Source organism: Diospyros lotus, chromosome 4 (assembly GCF_014633365.1).
Source record: "Diospyros lotus cultivar Yz01 chromosome 4, ASM1463336v1, whole genome shotgun sequence".
NCBI lineage: Eukaryota > Viridiplantae > Streptophyta > Magnoliopsida > Ericales > Ebenaceae > Diospyros > Diospyros lotus.
The window spans coordinates 11,533,416-11,558,107 of NC_068341.1; the positions used below are offsets into that span (position 1 = coordinate 11,533,416).

General features: G+C 29.6%; 2 protein-coding genes across 3 annotated transcripts; one reads left to right on the forward strand and one right to left on the reverse strand.

Moving 5' to 3' along the window:
* Positions 1 to 5,992: 5,992 nt before the first annotated feature.
* On the reverse strand, positions 5,993 to 10,993 carry LOC127799666 (agamous-like MADS-box protein AGL104). Its single transcript, XM_052333889.1, has 10 exons — positions 10,806 to 10,993; positions 10,597 to 10,650; positions 10,265 to 10,321; positions 9,962 to 9,989; positions 9,791 to 9,852; positions 9,461 to 9,560; positions 9,258 to 9,308; positions 9,001 to 9,140; positions 8,682 to 8,862; positions 5,993 to 6,061 (listed from the first exon to the last, which is right to left on the reverse strand). Exons 1-10 carry the CDS (start codon positions 10,991 to 10,993, stop codon positions 5,993 to 5,995), a joined length of 930 nt encoding a protein of 309 aa, XP_052189849.1.
* An 11,270-nt stretch (positions 10,994 to 22,263) lies between these two features.
* On the forward strand, positions 22,264 to 24,491 carry LOC127798845 (E3 ubiquitin-protein ligase APD2). 2 transcript variants are annotated; one of them, XM_052332474.1, is made up of 8 exons: positions 22,264 to 22,468; positions 22,557 to 22,783; positions 22,903 to 22,999; positions 23,097 to 23,165; positions 23,362 to 23,582; positions 23,662 to 23,731; positions 23,817 to 24,105; positions 24,200 to 24,491. In XM_052332474.1, exons 1-8 carry the CDS (start codon positions 22,354 to 22,356, stop codon positions 24,276 to 24,278), a joined length of 1,167 nt encoding a protein of 388 aa, XP_052188434.1. In that variant the 5' UTR covers positions 22,264 to 22,353; the 3' UTR covers positions 24,279 to 24,491. The 2 variants fall into 2 exon arrangements, with proteins under 2 accessions (XP_052188434.1, XP_052188435.1); XM_052332475.1 differs by having other exon boundaries at positions 22,307 to 22,472.
* Positions 24,492 to 24,692: the final 201 nt, after the last annotated feature.

A 24,692-nucleotide genomic window follows, 5' to 3' on the forward strand; every position in this document is an offset into this window, starting at 1 on the left:
ACTTGACGTCCAAGTAAGAAATTGGAAGAGAAAAAATCACATAAAACAAAATCCAAGAATTAGGTGGTGGGATTTAAAAGGGGAGAAACATCTAATCTTCAAAGAAAAATTAAGCGGTAGAAGAGAATGGAATGGAGAAGGACAGACAAACCAAATGTGGAGAGAAATGGCTAATGCCTTGAGAAACACAACAAAGGTAGTGCTTGGAGAGACAAATGGTAGAGCCCCTAACCTTAAGGAGTCTTGGTGGTGGAATGAAGAAGTGCAATTGAAAATTAAAAATAAGAAAAATTGCTATAAAGCTGTATATCAGTGCAATAATGAAAAAAATCAAAAAAATTATAAAGAATCAAAAAAGGCAGCAAAAAAAGTTGTTAGTGAAGCAAGATCAAAAGTATACGAGAATCTATATAAACGACTTGATACAAAAGATGGAGAAAAGAATATATATAAATTAGCTAAAGCAAGAGAAAGAAAAACAAGGGATTTAAATCAAGTGAAATGCATAAAAGATGAAAATCAAAATGTATTAGTGAATGAGGGAGCGATTAAGGAGAGATGGAATGAGTATTTCACAAAATTATTCAATGATGATGGCAACACAAGAGTTAGGTTGGGACATCTTAGTAACTCCGAAGGGAACGTGAGCTATACATTTTATCGACGCATAAGTCCAAATGAAATAAGGCAAGCATTAAATAAGATGAAAAATCATAAGGCTGTGGGACCGGATAATATACCAATAGAAGCATAGAAATGCATGGAAGAAGAGGGTATCTCTTGGCTAACGAAATTATTTAACGCGATTCTTAAATAAAAAAAGATGCCAGATAAATGGAGGAAGAGTACTTTGGTCCCTATATATAAGAACAAAGGAGATGTTCAAAACTGTGAAAATTACAGAGGAATTAAGTTAATGAGCCATACCATGAAACTCTGGGAGAGAGTAATAGAGCAGAGGCTCAGAAAAGAAACAGAGGTATCAGAAAATCAGTTTGTTTTCATGTCTGGTAGGTCAACAATGGAAACTATATACCTACTGAGGCGCCTAATGGAAAGGTATCGGGATCATCAGAAGGACCTACATATGGTGTTTATAGATCTAGAAAAAGCCTATGATAGGGTCCCTATAGAAGTATTATGGAGGGTTTTAGAGAAGAAAGGAGTCCGAATAGCCTATATACAAGCCCTTAAGGACATGTATCATGGTGCAAGACAAGGGTCAGAACATGCGGATGGGATACTGAACCGTTTAAAATTACAATAGGATTGCATCAAGGTTCTGCACTAAGTCCATACTTATTTACTTTAGTAATGGATGAACTCACTAAAGATATTCAGACAGAGGTGCCATGGTGTATGCTATTTGCAAACGACATAATGTTAGTGGATGAAACAAAAGAAAGAGTGAACATTAAGCTTGAGTTATGGAGAAACAATTTAGAATCTAAGGGATTTAAATTAAGCAGAAAGAAAACAGAATATATGGAATGTAAATTTAGTAAGAATGCAAGAATGGAGGATGTTATAATAAAATTGGAAAATCAAATCTTACAAAGAAAAGACCATTTTCGATATTTGGGATCAGTGATTGAAAAAGATGGAAAAATTCACGAGGATGTCATTATCATACATAGAATTAAGGCAGGTTGGCTAAAATGAAGAAATGCATCGGGGGTGTTATATGATGGTAAAATCCCATTAAAATTGAAAGGAAAATTCTATAGGACAACTATAAGACCAGTTTTATTGTACGGCTCAGAATGTTGTGCAATCAAATACCAACATGAGCAAAAGATGAGTGTAGCGGAGATGAGATGTTAAGATGGATGTGCGGCCATACAAGAAAAGATAAAATTAGAAATGAAGTTATTCGTAATAAGATAGGAGTAATGCCAATAGAGGAAAAGATGGGAGAGACTAGACTAAGATGGTTTGGTCATGTGAGAAGGAGACCAAGAGACGCTCCTATGAGGAGAGTTGATGAAATGGAACAATTAATGAAAAAAAGAGGTAGAGGCAAACCTAAGAAGACTTTGGGAGAGACATTAAAGTTTGATATGAAGTGTATGGATCTCAATGAAGATATGACAAAAGATAGAAATACATGGACGTCTAGAATTCATGTAGCCGACCCCACATAGTGGGATAAAGGCTGGATATGTTGTTGTTGTATTATTATATATTGTATAAATTTGTAGGCTCAAAGTGCATCAAATACAAGTAATCGAGCAAAGATGCAAGTTTCACACACATTAGGTTCAAAGTTTTACTGTCAACGCATGTATGAAATTGTATGTTTCATTAGTTATAAGTTGAAGTATAGTTATTTAAACTACTTTGTACTTCATATTTTTTTAAAATATTTTGTTATGTATGCTTTCTTTTTTTTTTTTTTTACCAATTTTAAATATAGGAACTTATTGAAGAAAATTTAGAAGAAATTTTAGAAGAAAATCAAGAAAACAAAATTGATCAGCCTATTGAAGTAAGGCTTTATTTTGAGACACATCGTAAAAGTGGTGGTACTTGGACCCACCCACAAGCTCAAGAAAACTATGTAAGTAATTTCATTTTATTAATTTTTAATGATATATTATTTTAACTATTAATTTATATAATTTTTTTGCTTGAATTAACTTCTATTTTTATTTTTATAGGAGCAAATGAATGCTCTTTGGGTCAAAACAATGGAGGATGGTATTGAAATGACTGGGCGCCAGATTCTTGAAAAGGTTTTGAAGCCAAAATCTGGATATATTCATGAACTTGGTTATGGGGTGAAACCAAGTAAATCTAGAGAACTGGAACTAGAAGCTCTTTTAGAAATTGAAAAGATTGAATCTGAAAAACGAAATACTAAATTAAGAGAGCAAATACAAAACCAACAAATCAAAATAAGTAGCTTACAAGAATCTTATGATTAACTTAAATTTTTGATTGATGAATTAAGACGTGAACGAAGTGGTGAAGTAAATACATCTACTTGTTTTCATGAAGGTAAATATATAATTTCATTATTAATTAAGTGCTTTATTCAATTCAAATTCATTAATTTAATTTTCATTTATTCTAATGATTTTCTTTTTGGTAGATTGAAATTATGGAACAACAAGAGGAATTATGGAGCAACAAGTAGATGAAGATATCAAGAATGTTTGGTGCCAAGTAACTTTATTTAATTTGTATGTTTGGTGAAGATCAAGGATGTTTGATGAAGATCAATGATGTTTGGTGAAAGTAGTATTGTTTTGGAGCATTATTATTATTTGAGAAATGATGACTTTCCATATATGAAGTTTTTTTATTTATATTGTTGATTTTATTTATTATATTTAACATTGTTGACTTTAATATTTTCATGCTTTTTTTAAATTTTTTATTTGATATAAGGATGAATAAGATATGTCTTAAAAATAATTCCATCAACACAAATATTTTTGTCATTATTGGGACATTCAGAATATGACAAAAATATTTTTGTCACATTTTTTGATTTTATGAAAAATAATTTCATCAATATTAATATTTTTTTACTAAAAAATTTTGTCACCTGAACTAATTACTAACACAAATATTTTTTTCACTATTCACTATCAGGACATTAACAAAAATATTTTGTCACAATTGAATAATTTTGACAAATTTATTTTGTCACTATTTCTATTTTATCAAAAAAATATTTATCACAATATTTGATAATCGACAAAATTAATTTTATCACATTAAAAGTTATGTCAAATAAGTTTTGTCACTATTTAAATTATGACAAAATATTTTTGAATTTTATGACAAAATATTTTTGAATTTTATGACAAAATAATTTCATTGGTATTAATATTTTCTTACTAAAGAAATTCGTCACTTGTGTGAATTATTAACAAAATATTTTTGTCACTATTGAGACATTGAGAATATGACAAAAATATTTGTCACCCTTTCATAATTTTGAAAAAAATATTTTTATCACATTTTTTAATTTTATGAAAAATAATTTCATCAATATTCATATTTTCTTACAAAAAAAATTTGTCACCTATACTAATTACTGACACAAATATTTTTGTCACTATTGGGTCATTAACAAAAATATTTTATCACTATTGAATAATTTTGAGAAATTTATTTTGTCACTATTTCTATTTTATCAAAAAATTATTTGTCACAATATTAAATAATTAACAAAATTAATTTTATCACATTAAAAATGATGTCAAATAAATTTTGTCACTATTTAAATTGTGACAATATTTTTTGTCACAAGATGCATTTTGTCATGATAAAACATATGATTTTTAACTAAAATTTGAATTTATTGTGACTAAATAGTACCTATTGTGACAAAAAAAAAAATCTTTTACAACAAAATAATTTGTCATAATAAGTTGGTTTAAGTGGCAAAATATATTTTCTCACAATAAAATTGTTGATATTGTGACAAAAATTAGTTTTGTCACAATATACTTATTAAGACAAACTTGTTGTGACTAACATGATGACAAATATTTTTGTCATATATGTTGTGATAATTTTCATAGTTATTGTGACAAAATATTTTACCACAAGAAGGCTAATTTCTTGTAGTGATATGTGTATCTCATTATTTTAATGTAATGTGTATGTGTGTATATGTTTATATGTGTATGTGTGTATTTGATTATTGATTTTGTGTATTACATAATTTTTTTATATGTTTTAATGTAATGTTTTGAAATTGATCCTAAAAATGAATGTTGAAATTACTCAATTAGATTATTTAATATTGTATTTAAAATAATAATTATTATATCACAAGGATAGTATTTATTTTTGTGATTTTTTTACACAATTTGACAATTAAATTTCGAATTATGAAAATATTTTAAATAATTTTGTTAAATAATCATTTTAAAAAAATATTAGTAAATTTATTTATAAATATATTAAATATTATAAAAATATAATACCATCATATTTATTATTAAATTATCAAATAAATAATAAAATCTTATAATAATAAAAATTATAAGTGAGGTAAAATAAATAGAATTGAAATTTATTAATAAATAAGTGGGATAGAGAGTGTGATAGGGAGGAGAATAGAGAGTATGATTGGAGCACGCATAATTTTGTAAACAAAATCAGAATAGGGAATGAATTATTTATAATATAATAGGGAGAGAATAAGGAGTGTAGTTGGAGATGGCCTAAACTAAAATCTCATAGCCATATTCGTGTTGAAGGGTCTTAAATGGGTTTGAGTTGGGTCAAACCAACCTGATCCAAATTGACATCCCCTAATATAACACGCATGATATGAAAATAAGAATAAAATACTTGATACATAAAATTTGTCTACACGCATCATCATGTACACTTGGGATAATTGTTTTTACATGGCTTTTAGTACTCATGTTTTCGATTACATTAAGAGAGGTAAATTGTAAATATGAAGTTTTATCTTACTGTGCAGGACAAAGATTAAATTTACGACCCACTGAACTAACACCGACCTATCGATTGCTCGATTGCTTGACTTATGTGCTGAGTAAACATCATTATGCACACTAATTGGACAATAAACCATGCCATGCCATCCAGAACAAAGCGCTGGAGTCTAGATAAAAGGCACAAAGCAGCGAATTGAAAGATTTCCAAGCTCCAGACAATCACAAGAAAAAACTAACAGACACGTTACCCAATCAACATTGATAAACAAAAAGAACAGAACATCAATCAGGACCTAATATAGAATTCTCCAACTGGATCTACAAATAATTCAACCAAATATATTTGCTTAGAGGCCCATAATGGCAGTGGATTTTCCTCTGGGAAGAACATGCATATGAAAAGTTCAAAGAAAAAAAAAACCCAAGTGTCTTTGATGGATCCTTCGCAACCAGCTGGGCTAGCAACAAGGTGTTTAGGGAATTGAGGTAGTGAACAAGGACAGTAACATATATATAAACTACATTAAATATAATACACGACCAATACAGACTGGTTCAAGGCGTCAATTGAGACAGAAGTAGTTCTTGCAGTGCTCCTTCTCTGCCTTGTGGAGCCGGAAACTGCCCACTTCCTGCAACATGTTATAATTCATTATATCCCAACATACATACAAATATATATTCACCTGAAATTCAACCACTTGTTTGATTTTTTCTAGTATTCACTGTTCTTATTTTTATTTTTATAAATAAAAAACTCGATACAATTAGACCACGACACGTTTCTTATTTATCCTCTTGTAGTTTGAGTGTGAAAAAATTCAAACCCACAACTCATGTACTTAATCATACAAACCTCTTCCTACTTCAAATTAAAGTATAGAAGCACAAATATAATCTTGTTTGAGTTTAAAATTTCTTATGAGTTGACAAGCAGCCACATGCAACATTAATTTTAATAGATCGATTTAATTTTCTTTCATTTTAACTGAAATTACAAAGAAAAAAAAATAGAGTTATGAGGTTTGCATTTCCTTTCGTATTAAAAACTAATTACCCCTAAAAACTCTAGGAATTAATGAAATGAAAATTAGGTATGCTAATAGTGTCATTTGCAAATATTAACCTTGATTATAACGTGTAAGGAAACTCAAAATCAAGTCTACTATCAAATACAAGGCAAATGCTTTTATACATATTTAAAATATATAAGGCTCATGGTCATAGCATGCTGCACGCTCTGGCAGTTCTTTTTATGTATTGTTCAGTTTTAGTTTTAGTTGAGGAAATGAAAAATAAACTTATTGTTTGATTTTTGTTGTCTACTTAAAAAATATAAGACCATGTTTTGTGAGTGCAATTTTTGTTCACCCCTATTAACTAGGATGAACGTGACATCTGGTTAATATAAGGGTAAAAAAATCATTTTAGGATGAATGGTGAATCTCTCTTAAACTCATCATGTTTCTTTCTCTCCCCTTCTCACAATTGCCTCTTCTCATCGTTGCCTCGCCTCTAGCTGCCTTGTTGCCTAGTGTCTCACTGCCTTTCCGCGGCAAGAAAGGATGCAACGGCAGTCGACATGCGAGCGATGAGATGAGACAGTTGGCGATAACGATAACTGGAGACTTATGGAGAAGACGAAGGAAGAGGAGAGAGAAAAATGAAAAATCATTCAAAATTGACAGATATTCTACAACACTAACTGGGGTCGTCTGCACCCCAAGGGGTGAAAAAAATTGCAACAACAGCCAAAACAATATAACATATATTGCTTTAAATGATTTTTTATGATTAATATACAAAATATTTATAGAAAATGATAAACAAAATCAAGGGATAACTTAAATTTCTAACTCTCACTCAAACTATCTTATCTCAAATTCAATATTTAAACTAATCTAATCTTAGTCTTTAACTATTGCCACATTTTGTTATTAAAAAAAAAATACGCTCACTTGAAGTTTGGCCTAAAAATAGGTGATATATTTGAGGTTTTGAGAATAAATTAAAGAGATCTTCCATGACTTTAAGAAGAATTATCTTCCTCTATTTTTCTTCCAACGGTGAGAGAGACTCTCCTCTCATCTCCCATGCATCTCTTTCTGTTGTTCTTTCTCCATGATCCTAGCTAGGCTCGTGGTTGGCCAGTCAAGTCAGTTTTAGATTCCCAATTAGCACAAAAAAAACTTATTAATATCTATTAACTCATTGTGCCAACTAAATCCAAACTATATCAGAGGTAATGTTTATTATTCTTAAAACATGAGAAATACTTATTATAATTAAGACAAATCTCTTGAGTAGATTATAATTTACTCTCTCTCTCTCTCTCTCTCTATATATATATAAATTCAAGTCTTGACTTGTGGATTTAAAAGGTTTCATCTCTCTCATATTATATGTATAGCCTTTTTTTTTTTTATAGAAATGATTATTAAGACCCTGTTCTCTTTATTATTTTTAATTTTTAGTTTTTTAAAATAATAAAAATGTGTTTATTTCATATTTTTAAAAACATATTTTTGAAAACAAAAAATTATAAAAAAACTCAAAACAATAAGAAATCGTTTTGATTGTTTTTATCACAAATACGTTGAAAACGCTGTAAAAAAAGTATTTTCAACAATTTCAAAATAAATACTTAAAATATAAAATTCAAAATAAATTTAAAATTCAAATATGAAGAGAATAACCCTAAATTATTGTTGAAAGTATATGGGGAGGCAAAGAAACTTCTCGTCTTATTATATAACTTATAAGTCAATAATGGTTGAAGAAAATTAGAGAGAGAGAGGAACAAAATGCAGATTATTTTATTCAAGAATTCATGGCACTCCATCCTATATCTCATAACTTTTTAGCTAGGTTTTTATTTATAGACTACTTATACATACACTATTCATTTATTAATTAAAAGCACATATCTAAACACTCTTTTTAACTTCTTATTCCATGTAACTAAAGGCTCACATTTTTAAATAATTCTTCACTTTCCATAAATTGTATTTATATTTAAATTTATTTCCAGTAGTCTATGCATAAGAAGGTATAATAAAAGAATGTTTTAATATCATTATTCTTGTTGCTTGGATAAGGGTATATAATAATAACTAACCTAATACCCACCCAAGCAAAAAAAAAAAAAAAAAAAAGGAAGAAGAATAAACTATAAGAAAGGACGAAAAATGAGAAGTGGGAACCTGTTTGATGAAAAAATTCAGTCCAAGGTGAAAGGTTGACATCTGTAACCTGCTGCCCGATCAAGTGGTGGTGTCTTTGCATGCTGATGTTGTCATCTTCCTCCATGCCTGTAGTACTGCTTGGGCTCGTCTCATCCTCCAGCTGTACTACGTTTTGGCCCTGCAGAAAGCTCGAAGATGCTGCTGCTGCTGCTGGCAATATGTTCTCTATGCCCACCTGACCCTCTTCTCTGAAAAAACCACCAACAAAACACGAGGATAGAACATTAAACAAAATTAAACCCTAAGTTATCATGTATGTTTCTTAAGTACTCATCTCTGAGGTTAATTATGTATATTCATATATTTTGCATGTTGAGTGTTGGTACCTGAGCGGCAGAAGGCCATTTGAACCCAGAAAGTTCATGATCTGCACTTGTGGATCTCTCTGCGGTAGCCAATCCAAGATGTGATCTGGATTTCTCGCAACAAAGCTGTTTAAATTCCCATCCTCTGGAGGCAGATGCAACTACAAATACAAAGAAGAAGAAGAACGCACTTTAGTACTTGTAGTGTTCTTCCGTATAATGAGCCTGACGTCACCTATATGGAGAGTACAATCAGAAATTAGATGTTCTATTCAGACCTGCGAAGTTGATTGCACGCCCGGATAGTCATATTTCTCCTCCAAAACTTGCTGTTAATTAAGCATATTTACATTTTTTGTCAGTAGCAGTATAGAAAATTATCTTCATACAGAAATCTCATTCTATATATAACCATGAACTGTTCTCTAATGAATATTATCTCATCAATGCTATAAAAGAAACTGTCTATCCAATTATATACCTTGCGTAAACGGACACATTTTAGTGTCTCCTCAAGGATGTGCTCCCGGTACTGGGCCTCAGAGAGAGTGGTAATTTCGGAAGCATTACCTTCGAAAATCCTGGGAAATATGCAAAAGATGAAGGCTCTTAATGGGCAGAAATTAAGTAGATCTGGAGATGGAAAATGATAATCACGGAAGAACCATGTTTCAGCTGCACTTTCATGATGCTTCTCAGTTATTTTGATAGATTTTCCATTATTAATGTTATGATTAACAATTCTATATATTAAAGATGATGTTGATTATTAGGGTTTTATACATGCAATGAAAGGTGTTAGCAGGAGTACCTCAACCTTTTCTCCATTTCCTCCAACTGAGACTTGCAACGAAAAATTTCTTGTTGAAGTTCCTGTGATCAAAAGAAATATGGATAACTTTTTGAGTAAAAATTAAGAAGGGTTTAAGAAAGCAATTTTCTTGGTGAAATTTATGGGTCAAGAGGGCCATATGAAAGTTACCTCCATCTGGGAATCTGCACTCACAGGGCTGCTTCATTTGATAACAAGACAACATTGAATAATTAATCACGTACAAATAATATGATTGTAATTAGTAAAATGACATGTTGTGAACGAAAATTGTGCAAAAATATATTTTTTTACACAATAAACTTAAGGTAAAAGAAAAGAAGAAACTGTTTGCTAAACATAACATTGGTAATCATCACTACTTAAAAACGACAAGGTCTAATACCAACAAAACTATAAAGATTGATTTGTTGTAAGCAGCACGGGGTTCTTGAGGATGAAGAATGCTCTTACCTTGCAGCTTGGTATCTTTTATCTGCTTCTGCTTCAACCTTCAGCTTGGCCAAAGCCCTCTTCACATACTGCAAATGTTCATTCAAATCGAACTCCCTTCCATCAACAAAAATAAACTAACAAGATACTGCCAACCTTCAAATGTTACTAAAATATAGCTAGAGAGAATTTACCTCTTGGTTATGCAGCCTTTAATTGTGATTCCATTCAGAGAGAGAGAGTGAGAGAGAGAGAGAGAGAGAAGAAATCGTCAATAGCAACACACCAGTGAGTTATATACGCGTGCGTGTGTGTATTTCTCTAGTGAAATTGTAGAGCCAAGATGGCCTCACCTTCCGCGTTCGTGCTCTGGAAGATTCAAGTATCTTGAAACAACATCTTCAATGCTTTCAGAAACCCAAATTCACATAAACAAGGAAAAAGAGGACAATAATTTCAATATACTGAACCCACAAGATCACTAATTAAACCAACCAAACAATGATCAGAAAGAAAGAAATTTGGGGGGGGGGGGGGGGGGGGGGGGCGCTATAATTAGTACCTTTTGTTGTTTCCAGAGAAGATGCTGACTCTCCCAGAAGGGGAAAACATGATGAGGGCAACATCAACATCGCAGAGAACAGATAGTTCATAAGCCTTCTTGATGAGACCATTTCTTCTTTTCGAGAAAGTCACCTGCCGGTTGGTGGTGTTCTCAATCTTCTTGATCTGCAGCTTCACTCTTCCCATTTTTCCACCTCTCTCTCTCTCTCTCTCTCTCGGTGTTTGTATATGTGTTGTCTTGCTAATTCAGAATTCTTTGGCTTTCTGGGAGAATTTTGTGATGGAACTTGTGATCTAATAGAACATAGGGGAGGATCTAATCTGTCTCTCTCAAAGAATCCTGAAGATTTTGGGTAAAACCAACGTCGTAAAATAATGGAAGGGGAGAAAGGAGAAAACTAAAGAAAGAAATTGAAGGGGAAGAGGCAGATTAGATTAGAATGACTTTTGTCACTGTCAGGCCATTCAACCAGATGATGACGAGAGAGTGAGAGAGAGAGAGAGAGAGAAGGAAGGCGGTGTACGGTGGTGCCAAAGGATACAGCGAGGTGTTAGATACCTGGAACGTGGTAAGCAAAGGTGATCTTGTTGTATAGGATTTTGTATCTATCGTACGCGTGATTAAAATATTATCGAAAATATTATTTACGCATGGAACTAACACTAGTTTTTTCTTTTGTGATATTTAATACAAATAGTTTATATATTTACTGATATTTTGTGTGACATTCAATACTATATTATATGTGTAAAAATGAATATACAACACACATCATGCTAAACGTCGAATGTTATATATATGAAGGGTAATTCAATAAGGTTTAAATAATATTTTCAAATATTATAATAACTATTTCACTTTTGAGTTTATAGTCTTAAATTTTGAATTTTGTGAGTTTTAGTATTTGTAATATCTCATTATTATTAATTAAGAATAAAATTTAAGCTGTTGAATTAATGCGGCTACTACCATTAATGTTTAATAAGTGATATTGTTAATTTTTTTATACATAAAACTTATTATGAGTGAGGGCTCTTAAAAGACAATGATATTGTCAATTTCATAAATAATAAATATATTAAGAGGAAACCTGCTGCTGATAAGCTTAGATGGTCTAATATTTAACCTCTTGTGTGCTTACCTTCCAATAATAATAATATATAATAAAAAAAATCTTGTTGAGTTGCCTTTTTAACTAGAAAATAAAAGTGTATGTAGTAACATTTTCATAGACAAAATAGTATTTTATAAAGTTTTACAAAAAAATTGATAATGTCACTTTTGTTATTTTAGTATATTTTACTTAATTTTATGGAAATACTCATGATTACTTGACCATATAATTATTCTAAAATAAAAATATAAATAATACTACTTACATATTAAAGTTGATGTGCAAGTAGCTAGCATTATTTGCTCATGGTCTACCATTTCTTTTTTTAATATATATAAATTATCTCAAAAATAATATAACCACGCATATAGGTAATGTTCTACAATATCATTTATAATTCATAAGTTAATGTAGTCATAAAATTGCTGAATTCTTCTTTTTAAAGCGCCTATGTGAGTGCTACAAGTGTTGGTATTTAGGTTCTCGAGACATACGTCAAGTTGTCGAGTTAGTGATATGTCAGGTTCACATTGATATATTGTGAGTTCGATTATTGTTTGCACAATGAGATTAAATCATCACATTTACGATTTACCTAATCTGTTAGAATTGAGAACACGAATGACGTGGACCACACAAAGACGATCATCCAAGTGTTGATAGTTGTAAAAGAAAAATTACACAAAATTTTAATACAATATAGAACATATTTGAATTTTTTAGTTTTGGAGTAAAAATGACTATATTGTTATAATAAGTATTTCAATTTCAATTGTTAATTAAGATATAAATTATTATAATAAAAATTGAAAAATAATTAAAGTTGATTAATTATCATGAGCGTAACAGATAATATATAACTGACCTTATTTTTTCAGTCACTTGGAATGACATATTTTTAATTTTGTTGAAGGGACACAGTCAAAATGACTTCTACTATATGAAAAAATAAATTTCAAATAAACAAGATGCATTCTTTTCATATTCGCGGTTAAGCAAGTAGAAATTTTATTAAATATTATTCTCATATGTTTTAATAAGCGTTATATGTATAAATAAAAATAAAACTACATCATTTATATTAGAAAAACATTTAATTGAGGAAACATCAGCCAGCCATCGAAGGTATGGGGATGGGAAGTGAAAATGAAGGAGATAGAGTGTGTGAGAATGTTTACTTTGGATGGGGCCACCAACCATCCTCTACTTTCAGTTTCAGATTTTTGGTCTCTTTCTGGGGATTGGGACTCGATGACGATACTACCCCCCCGCTGGCAGCACAGCGTTAATCCAACATCGGCCACGTGTCTTCTTTTCCTTGTTTTCCTCGAACTGACTCCTCCTCCTCCTCCTCTCTCTCTCGTTAATGGAAATGGAAAAGACTTAGGTGTGCCCCGTGTCTGCCACACCGGTGCACCACAAATCAAATATTGGTCCACGTGGCCTGTCAAAATTTAAACACCTTCACTTTTTTACAAAATTACACTAGAATCTTGTTTCTGTTTCCCATGCCTTTTATGAAATTGCACCATCATTTAAATGAAAAATATAAGTTTTAGTAAAAGAAAAAAACTCTCGTTTTCCTTTCCTCGTTTACATATTATAGTTTGGTATTCAAATTATAATAATTTGAAAACTAAAAACAAAATTGTTGTCCATAATTTAATAAAAATAATTTCTAATTTTGTTATCAACTAATCTACATAAATAATTGGGCAAACAAAACTCACATCACACCTTTCCGATAAAAAAACAAAACCCACACCAACAGTACAACCTCCACACAGACACATCCCAAATCAAAAAATTCGAATGTACATAAAATATAGAGAACTTCTTATTTGGCCACCAATGACAATCACAATAAAGGTGTTCAAGACTCAGATTTGGGCAATCGAATCACCACTCAAGCAATATCGAGAATAGAACCACCAACCTTCAAAATAACCAAACCCCGAATCTGTCTATTAGCCCCAAAAGAGATCAAAACCTTTACACAAAATAGAGTCCACACAGGAATAAGAATCATAAAGACAGATCGGTCATACAACACATTACCAGTGTATTTTTCTCAAGAGAGAGGCCAATAATCCATTAAATAGGCAATGCAAAAAACATCTCAGTTTGTCTAAATGTCAAAGAAGATTTGAGATATGTGGCACCAAACAACAAGGTTATAACGTACACAATCACAAGAGAGCGATCCACATGGTGTCGTCAACAACAAGGACCAAAAAGTGGGATGAGTTTGGTGTCGACACGAGGGAGAGAGATACTGAGTATGAGAGTATCTCAAAAGACCATTTATATATATGGACAACTAAAGCAAACAAGAGGAATGACTTGGACTTTCCATTATTTGAGCAAATGAGTTTAGGCTCATTTTTCATCCAAAGTAATGGTTAATGGGCTTATAGCCTAATTTTTATTTTGGACTGTCAATAAGTGGTGATGTGAACTTGGGTTATACTTTAATTACAGGTTAAGACATATGAAGATTAGACTTACCCAAAAAATTGTCATTGCCTTGGGTTTTAATAGGAAACACAACACCAAGAAAAGTTTGGAACTTTCAAACAAAACCTCAAATCAATCATATCTAAACAACAACAAAACACCCTTCATGAACCATTCTAATCAAAATCAAGTAGCCCCGAGCAATGTAGAACCCATTAGGAAATAAGCAATTGGCCCTCCTAATAACCAACGACAGCTAAATGACATTCAAATGACCAAATACATATATATAAGTATCTAACAACACATAAAAGCCCCCAAAGTGAAATATCGTAACAAATAGACCCAAAATAAAAGTTATAGCCAACCAATAACCCCATTATCGAGTAGTATTTCAAGGCGTGAGAATGGCTTCCAATTTAATGAACAATGTTATTTATTATCTAAGCTTTTATTTTAAAATTAATTTAAAAAAAATATTATGAGTTATGATTGATGAGACCGTCATCAATTATGTATTACATCCTTATTGAAAAAGGAAGTACTATGGAGATGAGATAATGACAAATAATTTTCTTAATTTTCTTTAATAAAAAGATACTATATGACTGATGATATCATAATTAGTCATATCTCCTGATATTATTATGGAAGAAAGCATCCTCGGCAACCTAAACTTGGTCCAAAAGGTAAAATCGCTCATCCCGGGCGCGAAAGAGAAGGAAGCGGGGGCCACTGTTTAGTGTTTACAGATTATGGTGCAATTTTGTTAAAAAAGTGGGGGTGGAAGCAAATAGAGAGAATGTTTTAACTGTTTTGACGGGACACGTGGGTCAATATCTGATTTACAGTGCACCGGTGGGCGCTGCACCTAAAATTCTCCCTAATTAATGCCCTCCCCACGCCGCACGTGTGACTGACCTGACCGCCCAGCGCCCACTGTTTTTAAATCCACGGGCCATCTTTATTCATGACCCAGGACCAGGCCCATCACTCATTTTCCAGGTTGGGTTGGGGGCCTGCAAACACTTTGTCACTTACGCCGCCATCTCGTCTGATTGAACGGGCAATCCAAACGTCGTACGGAACACGGGTGACGGTTCCGCAAATAAAGACTTATCCAAACAAAATGCAATCGGAAAGGACTTTTGGTGTGGGAGTTAAAAAGGTATCCATTCGGTTTACAAAAAATCTTTTTTCCTTTTATATTTATTAGTGGTTCACCCATGCGATGCATAGATATCATAAAAAAAAAAATAATTGTTAAAGTGAAAGTTATATAATTTAATAGTTACAATAAATGAAAATCATAATAAAGAAATAAAAAATAAATAAAATAATCTTGTTACAATCATGAAAATACAACAAAAAGATTACATATTTTAAAAGATTTTCTTATATGCATTTAAGGGTAAATGAACAATTAAAAGCACATAACTCTATCCTGAAATCATGTAAAAAATAAACTTAAATTAACATATAATACAATAAACAATGTGTAAAAAATAAAAAAATTACATAATAACAGGAAAAAAAAAAGAAATAAACGATAACCAACCTCTTTATTCTGAAATATGCATTCAAGGGTAGATGTTTTTTTTTTTTTTGGATTTTTATGTGTATTTGTCTCATATGTGCTTACCATACAAACCCTCAATGCCTAATTTTTCTTAGTTGCATTTATATCACTCACTTGATAGAATAATAGTGCTATGTTACACCAGAAGACCAAACTGAGTAAACAAATACAGTTAAATTTTACTAAATAAAAGTAAAGAATAAGAAAAAATTTGAGAAGAATAATCGAGAAAGGAGAAGAGAGTAAATGGAATGGTTGAACGGGAATGGAGAAGAAGAATAGAGAGATATTTGCTTTCTTTTATTAATTTATCTTTCTTCAAATTCTCCTATTTCTCTTAATTTATCAAATTACATGCCACCATTAAGTTTCTCTTTTTTTCCCACACTTTGCCATACAATTCGAATCTTACTTACTTAACATAATTTTTAAAACACAAATTTAATTTGCATTTAATTTCTCTAAGTCCAACATATAGCATATCTTTGGAGTAGACTAAGGGGAAAAATGAGAATTAAATAAATGACAATAATCAATTAAGTTGAAAAATAAAATTATGACATTTAAAATTATAAAAAATAAATTTAAATTAATTAAATTGTATGTAAAATAAAGATAATTTAAATAATCAATTAATTATATAAATAATAATAATCAAGTTTTCAAAATTGATTATCCATACATGACTTTACATATTTATTCTAACAATTAATTATCACATTTAAGACTGGTTAAAATTTTAAAGAACAAAAAGAAAAAAAATGTTCAAAAATAAAATTATAACATTTAAGTTATATATAAAATTATAATATTTAAAATTATAAAAAAATTAATTTAAATTAATTAAACTATATGTAAAATAAAGATAATTTAAATAATCAATTAATTATATAAATGATAATAATCAAATTTTCAAAATTGATTATACATGACTTTACATATTTCTCCTCGCAATCAATAACCACATTTAAGACAGGTCAAATTTTTAAGAAAGTAACCAAAAAAAAAGTTAAAAATAAAATTATAATATTTAAATTATATATAACATTTAAAAATATAAAAAATAAATTTAAATTAATTAAACTATATAAAATAAGAATAATTTAAATAATTAATTAATGATATAAATGATAATAATTAAATTTTTAAATTTGATTATTCATACATGACTTTACATATTTCTCCTAACAATCAATTACCATATTTAAGACGGATCAAATTTTTAAGAAATCAACAAAAAAAAATAAAGTTAAAAAATAAAATTATAACATTTAAGTTATATATAAAATTATAACATTTAAAATTATAATAAAATAAATCTAAATTAATTAAACTATATAAAATAAAGATAATTTAAATAATTAATTAATTATATAAATGATAATAATCAAATTTTCAAAATTAATTATACACACATGACTTTACATATTTCTCCTGACAATCAATTACCACATTTAAGACATGTCACATTTTTAAAAAAATAACAAACAAAAATAGAGTTAAAAAATAAAATTATAACATTTAAGTTTTATATAAAATTATAACATTTAAAATTATAAAAAAATAAATTTAAAATAATGAAATTATATATAAGATAAAGATAATTTAAATAATTAATTAATTATATAAATAATAATAATCAAAATTTTAAAATTGATTATCTATACATGACTTTACATATTTCTCCTAGTAATCAATTATCACATTTAAGACATGTCACATTTTTAAAAAATAACAAAAAAATAAAATTATAATATTTAAGTTATATATAAAATTATAACATTTAAAATTATAAAAAAATAAATTTAAAATAATTAAACTATATATAAATAAAAATAAAAAAAATTTACTCGGCAGTCGGTATTTGACGATATTACCAAATAATCAAGATTTCTCCCGATTTTAAAAAGTCTCATTTTTTTGTAATTTATTTCAATTAAAATTTTATGTTAATATTTAAAAATTAATAATATGGATAAATTAATAATATTTATCTTGGCTTTTCATATACCAGCATGTTAATACATTATCTAAAATACTATTCAATCATGAAAAAAAACCATTTACATGTTCCAAGAACTACACTCTTTTCACAAATGTAGACTTAATTAATGACATATAAAAATTTTATTTTGGATAAGCAAAAAAATTAAAAAATATATAATAAAATATCAAAATAGTAACTGAAAATTAATTATCCATACATGACTTTACATATTCTTCCTAGTAATCAATTATCACATTTAAGATAGGTCACATTTTTACAAAATAACAAAAAAATAAAATTATAATATTTAAGTTATATATAAAATTATAACATTTAAAATTATAAAAAAATAAATTTAAAATAATTAAACTATATATAAATAAAAATAAAAAAAATTACTTGGCAGTCGGTATTCGACAGTATTACCAAATAATCAAGATTTCTCCTGATTTTAAAAAGTCTCATTTTTTTTTTAATTTATTTCAATTAAAATTTTATGTTAATATTTAAAAATTAATAATATGGATAAATTAATAATATTTATTTTGACTTTTCATATACCAGCATGCTTACACATTCTCCAAAACACTATTCAATCATGAAAAAAAACCATTTACATGTTCCAAGAAATACACGTTTTTCACAAATGTAGACTTAATTAATGACTTATAAAAATTTCATTTTGGGTAAGCAAAAAAATTAAAAAAATATAATAAAATATCAAAATAGTAATTGAAAATTGATTATCCATACATGACTTTACATATTCTTCCTAGTAATCAATTATCACATTTAATACAGGTCACATTTTTTAAAAATAACAAAAAAATAAAATTATAATATTTAAAATTATAAAAAAATAAATTTAAAATAATTAAACTATATATAAATAAAAATAAAAAAAATTTACTTGGCAGTCGGTATTCGACGGTATTACCAAATAATCAAGATTTCTCCCGATTTTAAAAAGTCTCATTTTTTTGTAATTTATTTCAATTAAAATTTTATGTTAATATTTAAAAATTAATAATATAGATAAATTAATAATATTTATCTTGACTTTTCATATACCAGCATGCTTACACATTATCCAAAACACTATTCAATCATGAAAAAAAACCATTTACATGTTTCAAAAACTACACGTTTTTCACAAATGTAGACTTAATTAATGACTTATAAAAATTTCATTTTGGGTAAGCAAAAAAATAAAAAAAATATAATAAGATATCAAAATAGTAACTGAAAATTGATTATCCATACATGACTTTATATATTCCTGCTAGTAATCAATTATCACATTTAAGACAGGTCACATTTTTAAAAAATAACAAAAAAATAAAATTATAATATTTAAGTTATATATAAAATTATAACATTTAAAATTATAAAAAAGTAAATTTAAAATAATTAAACTATATATAAAAAAAATAAAAAAAAATTTACTTGACAGTCGGTATTTGACGGTATTACCAAATAATCAAGATTTCTCCTGATTTTAAAAAGTCTCATTTTTTTGTAATTTATTTCAATTAAAATTTTATGTTAATATTTAAAAATTAATAATATGGATAAATTAATAATATTTATTTTAGCTTTTCATATACCAGCATACTTACACATTCTCCAAAACACTATTCAATCATGAAAAAAAACCATTTACATGTTTCAAAAAATACACGTTTTTCACAATGTAGACTTAATTAATGACCTATAAAAATTCTATTTTGGGTAAGTAAAAAAATTTAAAAAATATAATAAAATATCAAAATAGTAACTGAAAATGGGAGAAAAAAAAAATGACGGTTGTTTTGTTATAATATATACATAGATGCTTACACATTCTCCAAAACACTATTCAATCATGAAAAAAAACCATTTACATGTTCCAAGAACTACACGTTTTTCACAAATGTAGACTTAATTAATGACCTATAAAAATTTCATTTTGGGTAAGCAAAAAAATTAAAAAAATATAATAAAATATCAAAATAGTAACTGAAAATTGATTATCAATACATAACTTTACATATTCCTCCTATTAATCAATTATCACATTTAAGACAGGTCACATTTTTAAAAAATAACAAAAAAATAAAATTATAATATTTAAATTATATATAAAATTATAACATTTAAAATTATAAAAAAGTAAATTTAAAATAATTAAACTATATATAAATAAAAATAAAAAAAAATTTACTTGGCAGTCGGTATTTGACAGTATTATCAAATAATCAAGATTTCTCCCGATTTTAAAAAGTTTCATTTTTTTGTAATTTATTTCAATTAAAATTTTATGTTAATATTTAAAAATTAATAATATGGATAAATTAATAATATTTATTTTGGCTTTTCATATACCAGCATACTTACACATTCTCCAAAACACTATTCAATCATGAAAAAAAACCATTTACATGTTCCAAGAAATACATGTTTTTCACAAATGTAGACTTAATTAATGACCTATAAAAATTTCATTTTTGGTAAGTAAAAAAATTTAAAAAATATAATAAAATATCAAAATAGTAACTGAAAATAGGCGGGAAAAAAAATGACGGCTGTTTTGTTATAATATATATATAGATTTTCAAATTCGATGGAATTAAATACTTATATATTCTTATTTATGGAAAATTGAAGTTTCTATGAGCAATTTTCACAGGGTTGCAGTTAAAAAAAAATAATGAGAAAATTATACTATTTATTTAGTTTTTACAATAGCATGATAAAATTAAACAAATATTCATTAACTTTAGAAAAAAGTATTTGCAGCACCACTTTTTTGTCTTCGCAAATAAACTTATGTAACTGCTTATTAGCAAAGACTTCATTTTTTTTTTTCCAGACATTTTATTTGGGTAATACTTTTAATTAGTTTAGACTTGAGAGAAAATTGAAGCTCTGTCACAAATTATCATGACAATTTTCCTTTTTTTGCTAAGTAATTGTAATCACAATTTGTCCTTATTAAATATAATCGCATATTAATTAGCAGGATTCTAATATAAAACCTCTAAATTTTCAAATTCTATACCTTTGTTATTGAGGCAAGGCTTCTTTGGCACTGAATCAACTTCACTCACAACCAATTGTTGGGTCAATAAAATGTGGTTAAAAAATTGAACGAATGAATTTGTGGGTTTAATTGAGTTATTTTTATTTTTTTTGTATAGTTTTAATATAAATTATAATATTTTTGTTTATTTTATTTAAAAATCAATTTGACCATTGACCATGGGATCCTTTTAATTTATCGAAGTTTGAATTTTTCATCTAGCTTCGAGAACATTCAATTAAAGGCAACAGATGTAAATTTAGACACTTTAAATTTTAAATCTTAAATTTAGACAATGTTACCTAATGGGAAAACAGGTCTAATTCTACCACACTATAACTAAATCACTTAATATCACGATGAATAATAATGATAATTAAATTAATTAAGTTGAGTTCTGTAGTTCCTAAGTTATGCATCCAAGTTTAAAAATTTGGAAAAATCTTCAACAAGAAAATATTAATTATTAATCTATTGAAAGTAAAAGTTTTTACAATTTTGTGTGTTTACTTACTATTTGTAATTTGTAAATTATTGTGTATGAAACTTATTTAGAGCACACTGAAATGATAAAGACTATAAATTGGTATCGGCAAAAAAGAAATTAAAAAAAAAAAAGAGTTTGCACCCACTATATAGAAAACCTTTATCAATTGAGATGCTTGCTTCATTTGAAATCTCAATTAGGGGTGTTCATGTGTGGGTTGGTTCAACTTTGATAGTAGCTCAAACTCAATTCAATTATGTTTAGGTTCAAAGTCAATGTAATCATTATAACTTATAAGGAAGTTAACTTGATCAAAGTTTGGTCCAGTCATATGGAAATTAGGAAAAAATTATGAAAGCTCAGGGAAAAAAATAAAAATAAGAAAACAGTAATGGCATTATTTCTATGATTATAATGTACTCTTTGATGCACATTTTAAGCTTTAATGAGAATGCATTCACAAAATCTGGTGGCATCCAAATTCTATAATTTTGAAGTTAATAGATGTTTTCATTTAAAATGTTAAAAAATCATATAGTGATTATTAAAAAAGGAAAAGTGTTCGTGTTTTTTTAAGTAAACGAAAGTGTTTCTATTACTACATGTTATACTTATAGCTGACACTCTTGCCCAAGTCAAAGTGTGATAACTGATCAGTTGGGCAAAGGAGCAACTTCACCTAACATTCAAAACACTTGCCATTCCACTACCCGCCAATCTGAACAAATTGGTTAGTTGCTTTTGCCCCTAAAATCTACTAGTCTCACTCCCTCCCATCATCTTCATCTCTCAACAGACCATTAGCTCTGTTTCTCTCTCTCTCTCTGAACCCCTTCTGTCTCTCTCTTCCCAGGGTAGCCATGTACAGACCAGCTTTTGCCCCTATAAGAATTCATCGTCATCATCGTCTTCGTCGCCATGGATGCCAACAATCCCCTGCTCGCTTGCTCACTCCACTGACTCTATGGATATGTGGCATGTAATTTTCATCTTCTAGTAATTTCTAGTCGGCAACACTTTGTTCTGAACAATATTTTCTTTCTTTCCTTGGTGTATGTTGCAGTGTCGGTGATTCTGAGATATGGGTACTACGGTAATTGCCACATGGTGCTTGGGCCTAGCTCGTCCAGATTGTACGAGGCGAGCTCTGTGTTTGTAGCGCAGGTTGAGGCGAGGGATCCTCATAGGAAAGGGGCTTTTCTTTATGGGTTTTCGGAGAAGCCAGAGTTGAGCTTGGAGAAGAATTGGGCCGTGTCAAGCTATGTGATTGTTTCTCCGTACAGTCGCAAGGTAATTATACAAATGCTTTTGATTAGTTTTAGTGTTTCGTGTGTTTTTTTAGTTGATTTGCTGCTTCCAAGTGGATTGAATTGGAAATGGAGTTGCTATGTATGATTTTCATTTTTCAGGGATTCAACTTGTGGTTGAACGAGGGTTCGAGAATCCGCATGAGATGGGAAGCTCAGACTAGCAGTTTGGATCAACTTGAAGTGTCTCTAATTAAAGGTACCCTTAACTTTTGATTAGGGATCAATCTCGTGAGTAATTTTGTCCAAGAATCTTCAATTTGGAGCATACAGAAATCCATTTGTTTGTTCCACAGGCGAACGAAAATTCGAAACATTGATCCCAACTTCACCTACTTCCCCTGCCCTCTTTGAACCCACAGCTGGTAAGATATCTACCATTCAACTGATGAATTTACTAGAATCAAGCTACTAAATTGCCATTAATTTGAATTAATCAAGCAACAGGGATTGAATCTGATCAAGGTCCTAATGCTCTTAATAACTCTGTCTCTGTGTTTCTTTCCGTGAATTGCTGCAATAAGATTGATCACTTAGGCTGCAACCTGCAACTCGTTTCAGGCAGGGTAGCTGAATATGCCATTCAGGAAAGTGACAGGTACTACATTGGCATTGTAAATGCCAACCCCAAGAGCATCATAATGGCGATGAATCTAAACGTTTCATCGAAGATTTATGATACAACTAAAGCAAACACCATGTGCTCGACAAGCAATGGATCATGCCGGCTCAATCTTCTCTTTCCCATCACCCAATTTGTTGCAGTAACCACACCGAACAATGTAAGGCCTTCTTGTACCCCTTGTTGATGTATTAGGACTCCATTTGAAACTAATTAGCGTCTAAGTTCCTTACCTGCAGGGAGATCTCGGAGAATGGTACATGGAGATATCTTTCATAGCTCGTATAGCAACCTATATAGTAATTTTAGGTATTGCTTGAACTTAGAGTTGCAACTATGCAACCAGTAACCGGTTACTGCAATTTTAGGCCTTAACACTTTGATAGTTTTTCAGGGCTTCTAGTGATAACTGTTCTCCTAATTCTGAAACTACTTGGAGCCTGTGATAGCGAGGCTCGCGAAGAAGTAGAAGCGATACAAGAAGTAACTGAGGCCGATCCTTTGATGCCCGACAAGCCATTTCAATTGCTATATGGAACCGGTGAGGATGAAGAGTCCGGATCATCGAGCTGCTCAGAGGACTTATATGATGGCAAGATCTGTGTTATCTGCTATGAAGAGCCCCGCAATTGTTTCTTTGTCCCTTGTGGACACTGCGCCACCTGCCATAGCTGTGCTCAGAGGTTTGCACCCAAAACATGGACAAGATCGAGCTTCATTTTTTTTGGTTCTCCGCAAATAAATGTACAAAGATTTTGATGAGGTTTCTTCTTGCAGGATCATCAATGGAGAGAAGAAGGTTTGCCCCATTTGTCGAAGGCTGATCCACAAAGTTAGGAAGTTGTTGATTCCTTAGACTTTCCTGAGATTGTGATTTGTGGCTTTCTCAGAAAAGCAGCTTCTGTAGAAGAGGGACATCTTTGTTTTGGCTAGGACTAATAATTGTTTGTTTATGATTGCCATTACGTCTACACCCACAGGAAAGTGGTGAGAGATCACTGGGATTGAATTGAATTTACATTGGCAGCTTGCTGGGGAGAATTCTGTTGAAGGAACTTTCAACTTTGTACTTGGGAGAAAGAATTTTTGAGATTTGGTAATGATTTTTTCTTAGGCGAACCTGCAGTAATATCCATTTTTTTTGTTTCTGGCAGTGGCTGGGTATATATCCTTCATCACTCCACAGACACCTCATGTGAGGGTTGCTATTTTTACTGTCACAACAATATATCCAAGTCTTGATTCGACTAGGGTAAAGATGTTTAAATGA

What these genes read in the sequence shown, in the direction of transcription:
- LOC127799666 (XM_052333889.1), bottom strand. Translation starts at nt 10,993, where the DNA reads ATGGGAAGAGTGAAGCTGCAGATCAAGAAGATTGAGAACACCACCAAC. An exon ending in CCAGAGCACGAACGCGGAAG is followed by an intron (nt 10,322 to 10,596) that starts GTGAGGCCATCT and finishes GTATGTGAAGAG; the next exon opens with GGCTTTGGCCAAGCTGAAGG. An exon ending in GCGTGCAATCAACTTCGCAG is followed by an intron (nt 9,141 to 9,257) that starts GTCTGAATAGAA and finishes TTGTATTTGTAG; the next exon opens with TTGCATCTGCCTCCAGAGGA.
- LOC127798845 (XM_052332474.1), top strand. Translation starts at nt 22,354, where the DNA reads ATGTACAGACCAGCTTTTGCCCCTATAAGAATTCATCGTCATCATCGT. An exon ending in TTTCTCCGTACAGTCGCAAG is followed by an intron (nt 22,784 to 22,902) that starts GTAATTATACAA and finishes TTCATTTTTCAG; the next exon opens with GGATTCAACTTGTGGTTGAA. An exon ending in CCTCTTTGAACCCACAGCTG is followed by an intron (nt 23,166 to 23,361) that starts GTAAGATATCTA and finishes AACTCGTTTCAG; the next exon opens with GCAGGGTAGCTGAATATGCC.